The 8,416-nt window shown below is 39.4% G+C and overlaps 1 protein-coding gene across 1 annotated transcript; it reads left to right on the top strand.

The window, feature by feature from the left end:
* Positions 1–496: 496 nt before the first annotated feature.
* LOC144805833 (uncharacterized) lies at positions 497–8,162 on the top strand. The gene is made up of 2 exons (XM_078672312.1): positions 497–2,059; positions 7,978–8,162. The coding sequence occupies exons 1-2, from the start codon at positions 709–711 to the stop codon at positions 8,160–8,162; spliced, it is 1,536 nt and encodes a 511-aa protein (XP_078528438.1). The 5' UTR covers positions 497–708.
* The last annotated feature ends 254 nt before the right edge of the window (positions 8,163–8,416 follow it).

Raw genomic sequence — 8,416 nt, 5'->3', positions numbered from 1 at the left:
AACAATCTTTGATTGTATGAAATGTTTCAAAATAAGGAAGATAACACTGTAAATCTGCAAAGACGAAGTGCGAAATATTGAGTTCCAATATTCAGGAAAACATAAGTGCCGTCAGAGCCAGCCGGACCCGAACATAAACTGAGACATCCTGAAAGAAGGGACAAGGGACACGAGAAATTCAGTGATTCCACGAGTCTCAGCTGTGTACCTTCATGCCTCAAAATGAAGAAATAACCTTTAGAAAATTAAGACAACACTGATAAACCTCCTCTTGTGTAAACATGTCCAATAACAGCTTTGATCATGAGGTTGGTATGAGGTGGTTACAGCAGTGCTCTGCTTCCTTAAATAATACCAGGCCACCATTCAGTGCTAGAGGTGTATTGCAAACTGTTTCAGACCAATCCACAGCAACCATTGAAAATCGCAACGGAGTGGAGTCAGACAACTGAAGATTAAAAGAAATAGGTGTTTTGCAGTCTAAAATAAAGAGCACTGTCCCAGTGTGTCCCGACCAGAAGGACAATGGATCTTTACCCGCATGCGTGCAGAACCATTATCCAGTCTGAAGACACAATCGCCCAAGAAGAAGCCTTACACACGTTATGAGATTGGGAAATAATTGGTGACCATTGCACTTTATTCTTTAATCGGAAGGCAAACGATACATACAGAGAATGCAAGAATAACACAAGTGCTTTATCAGTCATGTTGGCCCTTCAGGAAGTACAGTCAATGGATGTAAACAAGTATATACCAGACCCAGAGACGCTAACCAAGAGAGAAGTCTCAGACACATGCAGTGAGGGCTTTAGTTTGTCTTCAATATTAAAACCCCATCAGCAAACACACACAGGGAAAAAACTATTCAAATGCACTGAATGTGCAAAGAGCTTTATTCAATTATCAGGCCTAAAAAGACATCAACGAACACACACAGGGGAAAAACCATATCATTGCACTGAATGTATGAAGAGCTTTAGCCAGCTATCAGGTCTCCAGACACATCAGCAAACACACACAGGGGAAAAACCATACCATTGCAGTGAATGTGAAAGTTGTTTTAATTACTCTTCAACATTAAGGGATCATCAGCGAACACACACAGGGGAAAAACCATTCAAGTGCAATGAATGTGGGAAGAGCTTTAGTCAATTAGCAAACCTAAAACGGCATCAGGGAACACACACTGGCGAAAAACCATATCATTGCAGTGAATGTGGAAGTCGTTTTAGTGATTCGTCAACATTACAGAATCATCAGCGAACACACACAGGAGAAAAACCATTCAAGTGCAGTGAATGTTTGAAGAGCTTTAGTCGATTATCAGACCTAAAATACCATCTGAGAACACACACAGGAGAAAAACCATATAATTGCACTGAATGTGTGAAGAAGTTTAATCGATTATCACACCTAAAACAGCATCAGCGAACACACACTGGGGAAAAACCATTCCAGTGCAGTGAATGTGAAAGACGTTTTAGTGATTCATCAACATTAAGGAAACATCTGCGAACACACACAGGGGAAAAACCATTCAATTGCAATGAATGTGGGAAGAGCTTTATATATTCATCAGGACTAAAACTGCATCAGAGAACACACACAGGGGGAAAACCATTCAAGTGCAGTGAATGTGAAAGTAGTTTTAGTCAATCTTCAACATTAAGGAACCATCAGCGAACACACACAGGGGAAAAGCCATTCCAGTGCAGTGAATGTGGAAGTAGTTTTAGTCAATCTTCAACATTAAGGATTCATCAGCGAACACACACAGGAGAAAAGCCATTTCAGTGCAGTGAATGTGGAAGTAGTTTTAGTGATTTGTCAACATTAAGACATCATCAGCGAACACACACAGGGGAACAACCATTTAAGTGCAGTGAATGTGTGAAGAGCTTTTGTCAATCATCACACCTAAAATACCATCAGAAAACACACACCGGGGAAAAACCACACCAGTGCAGTGAATGTGAGAAGAGGTTTATTCGATTATCAGACCTAAAAAGGCATCAGAGAACACACACTGGGGAAAACCCATTCAAGTGCAATGGATGTGGGAAGAGCTTTATATATTTATCAAGCCTAAAATGTCACCAGAGAACTCACACTGGGGAAAAACCATTCCAGTGCAGTGAATGTGGAAGAAGGTTTAGTGATTCATCAACAGTAAGGAAACATCTGCGAACACACACAGGGGAAAAACCATTCAATTGCAATGAATGTGGGAAGAGCTTTATATATTTATCAAGCCTAAAACAGCATCAGAGAACACACACAGGGGGAAAACCATTCCAGTGCAGTGAATGTGAAAGTAGTTTTAGTGCATCTTCAACATTAAGGATTCATCAGCGAACACACACAGGGGAAAAACCATTCAAGTGCAGTGAATGTGAAAGTAGCTTTAGACGATCTTCAACATTAAGGATTCATCAGCGAACACACACAGGGGAAAAACCATTCCAGTGCAGTGAATGTGGAAGTAGTTTTAGGAATTTGGCAACATTAAGGAATCATCAGCGAAAACACACAGGGGAAAAACCATTTAAGTGCAGTGAATGTGTGAAGAGCTTTTCTCGATCATCACACCTAAAAGAGCATCAGAAAACACACACCGGGGAAAAACCATACCAGTGCAGTGTATGTGAGAAGAGGTTTATTCGATTATCAAACCTAAAACAGCATCAGAGAACACACACCGGGGAATTTCCATTCAAGTGCAATGGATGTGGGAAGAGCTTTCAATCTATATCAAACCAAAAACGTCATCAGAGAACACACACTGGAGAAAAACCCTTCCAGTGCAGTGAATGTCGAAGAAGTTTTAGTGATTCATCAACATTAAGGCAACATCTGCGAACACACACAGGGGAAAACCCATTCAATTGCAATGAATGTGGGAAGAGCTTTATATATTTATCAAGCCTAAAACGGCATCAGAGAACACACACGGGGAAAACCATTCCAGTGCAGTGAATGTGAAAGTAGTTTTAATGAATCTTCAACATTAAGGATTCATCAGCGAACACACAGAGGGGAAAAACCATTTAAGTGCAGTAAATGTGTGAAGAGCTTTTGTCAATCATCATACCTAAAACAGCATCAGAAAACACACACCGGGGAAAAACCATACCAGTGCAGTGAATGTATGAAGAGATTTGTTCCATTATCAGACATAAATAGGCTGTCCTGTTTTCAGTTTCTATTTTTGGTAAATTCTGGTGGGGGGTTTTCAGTGTTTTCAATATGTTAAAAAACAGTTGTTTTCAGTGGTTACACATTTTCACGCCACTAAAAACAACAGAAAAAGTGTTTTTCTGGTGTTTATGGAACGTTTTGTTTTTATTATTGCTTGCTTTCTGCACTGACAGAACATGGTATATAGACAGTGTACGTATAGTGTATATGAGGTCCAAAGAGATTTTTGCAAATTAATCTTATTGTAGTACACCATACAATACTTCTTCAGTGAGTTTTTTGCCATGTGCGTTCGCGCTTTCCTTCCCATGTAAACTTCTCTGAAAAGGCCCTCTCAGCATTCATAGCCCCTTGGGCTGAGAACCGTCAGCTAAGGGACACAGTTGGGATGACTCTTTCTTTGATGCCACATAAAGCACAAAATGATAAATATTTGCGTTTTAGTTCCTGGTCATAAAAAAACAGTGCACCAGAATGGACTAAAAAGTCAATAGCATCCCTCATTAACTCTGAAGATTGTAAAGATGCTTTCAGCATACCATCTAACAAGTGGCAAGGATCTCCTACAGGGAATCACTTCAGCTCAGGTATCAATTTTGACAGGTCATCACACAAATTTTTTATATACATAGCTGAATCACTGCAAATACAAACAATATCACTCCAATCTTTGTTGAACTTGGAAAGAACCTTTTTTGCAGAGCATAACAAGTGACACTGCGTTCCATGTTTTCCAAAAGTCTGGTGTCACTTTTTTACCACTATCCCAGATGCTTGGTGATATATATACTTGTCACTATACCTTGCATTTAATGTTTAAAGCCTGAGGTGTTGGCAATTCACCTACTATCAATACTGACCCACTAGAAATTATGGTCTGATGTATTAAGGGTTTTTACCCATTCTCTGTGGGTAAATCTGATGACACATATTAGGAAAGATTTTTATGAAACTAGCCATTTTACCTATCAGTGAAAGAATCAAATGCAGCCAAAATATCAAATATGAGTTTGATATGTCCTGATTCTCTACAGTTTATAAAATAATTAAACTAGACCTAAAACATGAAACTAAACCCTGCATCTTTAGACCGAAGGCCATAAAACTGAAAAAACTAAAAGGAAGAAGAAACAATATTTTAGTGGCATCCCTAAAGAACAAAACTCAAGCAGAATAATGTTAGCCAGTCTTTCTTACTGCTAGCTTGTATAACAAAGTTAAATTTTATTGACCCCTTCAGTAAGAACAAAATTACTCTTTCACTTTCTTTTTCCTTTCTTTAAATGGCATTTAGTTTGTGGTTGTGCAGGTGTTTATATGTTTTCACCGGTGAGGGCTATTTTTCTTTCAGTGGGTTTTTATCAGTTATTATAGGTTTAAACCTAAAACCTCACAGCCTAGACATAAAACAGCATCAGAGTACGCATACAGGGGGAAATCATTCAAGTTCAGTGAATCTGGAAGTAGTTTTAGTGAATCTTCAACATTAAGGATTCATCAGCAAACGCACACCGGGGAAAAAACATTCAAGTGCAATGAATGTCTGAAGAGCTTTAGTCGATTATCAGACCGAAAGTACCGCCAGAGAACACACACAGGGGAAAAACCATACCATTGCAGAGAATGTAGAAGTAGTTTTAGTGAATCACCAATATTAAGAAAATATCAGCGAATACACACTGGAAAACCATTCAAGTGCAAGGAATGTGACAATGGATATATATATACATATATATATATATATATATATATATATATATATATATATATATATATATATATATATATATATATTCCTTGAAAAGTGGCGTGCTTCTGCCGCTTGCACGGCGGGCGTTCGACCGGGTCGCCAAACCATAGAAATTCAAAAGTACCTGGTGTAGTTTCTTAGAGAAAATACCAGAGTCGAAGCCCAGTTTCCTTATTCAGTGCTCAGGTTTATTTAGCGAAAATAAACAGCCCCAACGCGTTTCGAGGTAATCCTACCTCTTGATCACGGGTGGAGTATAAACAAAAGCGCCATTCTTTTAAAGTTGAAAGTGAATAACATTACGTCATGCATCACGTGATAGTGAACATAGAAGACACATTTAGGTATTCGTACTAACGTGAAGGTTTCAATAAACTAATGGCTTTGCAAGTTGCGTGTAATCATATAAATGTCATGCAGGTCTGCTATATTTTATACTATATACATTTTTAACAAGTGATAACACTGTGATTCGTATTTGCATTGCTTGAATCACCTAAAAATTACCAGAGAATAGCATTGCTACCCATATGAGGCCCCAGTGGGCTCGTGTCTTATATTCTAAATGCAGAACCAAAATTAATCACAGTCAAAGTTCATAGCTTATCCGCAATGTCAAAAATAAAGAAAGTGTCTCATGCCCCAATAGGCTCGTAATCTTGCCGCAATATTGCACCCGCAAAGCCAAGCTCTCAATTCCGCCCAAGTGGGCATGTAGTTCAGGACCTGAAAACAAAAAGTAATGTGATTTTAAGCCTGTATGTGTCAATCATAAACAGTAAATTTTGCTATTTGTGTAAATACTAATAAGATCATGTTACTTTAAAAACTTAAAAATTTGACATTAGACATGCGACGACAATTCCTTCATTATTTTCAAAAGACAGGTTACTCATATAAGTGGACTGCTAGTTCCTCCCCAAGATTGTGCCCAAATGGTTGGATGGTGTTGTATTTAATTATGTACTTGGATTCCCACTTACGGAGCTCTAGCCATCTATTCCCACCTCTTTCCTTATTCCCAACACAATCCAATACAGTGAATGTTAATAAATTGGGATTCTGATTGTGTTCTGCGGCAAAATGCCTCGCCACCGGGTATTGGTGGTTCACATTCTTTATAGCTCTTAGATGCTCTAGAACCCGTAGTTTCGCATGCTTAGTAGTACAACCAATATAAAACTTCTCACAGGGACACTGCAGTGCATAGATGGCATAATCTGTCGAACAGCTGAGATGTTTTGTGATTTTGTGTGCCTCTTGATCCTTAGATATTTTTAATGATTTGCAATTTCTACTCATTTTGCATGCCTTGCATTTTTTACAAGGTTAAAATCCCTGTATGGCGTTAGCTTTAGGGCTTTCCTTGATAAGTGTACTACATAAGTAGTCCCTGAGTGATCTTGCTTTAGTATATGTAATAGAAGGGGCATCATGTATAACTCCACACAGATCTTTATCCAATTTGAGGACATCCCAGAACTTCCGTAGACTACGTCTTACTTCCCAGGACTGACTGCTATACCCTGTTATAAAACGGATTTTCTCATCGCTTTGGCGTTCCCTGGGGGCCAAGAGATCTGATCTTGTTCTTAGATCTACAGTTTTCTCCGCCTGTGTGATACTCTTGTTAGAATATCCCCTTTCCTGAAACCTAGCCCTCATGGTTTGTTTTTCTAGCTGATAGTGTTCCTCTGTGCTGCAATTGCGTTTAGCTCTAATCAGCTCCCCCAGTGGTATGCTCCGTATGAGTGTATCAGGGTGACAGCTGTCTGCGTGTAAAATACTGTTTCCAGCTGTTTTTTTGCGGAATAAAGAGCTCGTCAGAGCTCCATCCTTAATCAGCAGAGTTACATCTAAAAATTCCAGTGTTTTTTGACTCAAATGACTCGTAAATTGGAGGTTTAGACTATTCCTGTTAATGGTAGTCTCAAACTCAAGGGCTTGTTCCCGTGTGCCATCCCACACGCAGAAGATGTCGTCTATGTAACGCAGCCAAAGGACGGCGTGGGTATTAAAGAGGGAGATGTTACTCACCACTTGCTCCTCCCACCAGCCCATGAAGAGTCCCGCAAAGCTGGGGGCGAAGCAAGTCCCCATCGCCGTCCCCCGTATCTGTCTGTACATTTTTTTATCAAAAATGAAAAAATTATTTTCAAGACATATCTGCATCATGTCTATAATCATGTTAGTATGCTGAAAGTGTGAGATGGAACGCTGTTTAAGGAAGTGTCTACAAGCTTCTAACCCCAGATTTTGGGGTATGCTGGTGTATAAGCTTATAACATCAAAACTTATCATTAGGTATTCTGTTTTCCAAGAGAAATTGTTGATTTTTCTAAGAAAATCAGAAGTGTCTTTGACATATGATGGCAATGATTGGACTAGCGGCTGTAGGAAATGGTCAATGTAACGCGACGTTTTCTCTAACAGGCTTCCCACCGAGGAGACAATCGGTCTCCCTGGCGGTTTCTCCATGTCCTTGTGCAGTTTAGGCAACAAGTATAATGCTGGTACTGTAGGATATTTACATAATAGGTACTTGTATTCCTCGTCCTCAATAATGCCTTTCGCTTTCCAGTCAAACAATTTGTCAAAGTACATTTGCTTCATGTTGTTATATTCCTCTCTAGTAGTTATGACATAATTTTCTTTATCATTCAGCTGTCTATACCCTTCCTCCAAGTACATTTCAGTGGGCCAAATCACCACGTTGCCCCCCTTGTCGCTGTTCTTGATGACGACATCATTCCAGCTTTCCATATCTTTTAATGCCAAAATTTGATTCTTATTCAAATTAAGATTCATTTTGGGTCTTTTTTTACTTATTTTGCGCATTTCATCTAGCACCCCTTGTTCAAAGCTGTCAATATACATATTAGCGATATTAGGCACAAAAATTGATTTAGGTTTAAAACCGCTTGCGCTGCACATATCGACCCTTTCTGATTCCATCAGATTACTTAAAGGGTCTGTATTTACATTTTGACAGCCTGCTAGTTCTTGAAATGCTTGCAAAACTTCAGCATCATTGGGAGTTAGCAAACTAGGAGTATCAACTACATTGTCCCTTTTTAACCTTGTCTTGCTGGCAAACCATTTTTTCAACTTAAGTTTGCGAGTGAACTTGAATAAGTCAATGCGTGAGTTGGTGAAATTAAACTTTGCAGTGGGACAAAAAGACAAGCCCCGCGATAATGTTAACATTTGATCAGCCGTTAATGTACGTTTTGATAAATTTACCACTGTTTTTGCTGTCATTTCTTCGCCGCCTTGCCTCTTGTGCGTAGCCCCACTGGACTGGCCACGCTGTATGAACTTCCTCCTCTGTTGGCCTTGCTTCCTCCTCTGCCGCCTCTTCCATGATTCCTTGGGGGCGTGCCCATCTGGCGATCTTGTGCCATTAGGGCGAATTCTTTTAAAATTCGGTCTTTTGGTTGAACCGATTCTGCCTGTTCCGGAGTG

The sequence above is a fragment of the Lissotriton helveticus genome (assembly GCF_964261635.1).
Source record: "Lissotriton helveticus chromosome 1_1 unlocalized genomic scaffold, aLisHel1.1 SUPER_1_unloc_29, whole genome shotgun sequence".
NCBI lineage: Eukaryota > Metazoa > Chordata > Amphibia > Caudata > Salamandridae > Lissotriton > Lissotriton helveticus.
The sequence above is the reverse complement of the archived record's forward strand: the minus strand, read 5'-3'. Positions and strand labels throughout refer to the sequence as shown.

Bases quoted from the DNA above. Each gene is read 5' to 3' on its own strand.
- LOC144805833 (XM_078672312.1), top strand. From the start codon at position 709: ATGTTGGCCCTTCAGGAAGTACAGTCAATGGATGTAAACAAGTATATA. The intron at 2,060-7,977 runs GTGGGAAGAGCT...GCAAAACTTCAG, and splicing joins CCCATTCAAGTGCAATGGAT to CATCATTGGGAGTTAGCAAA.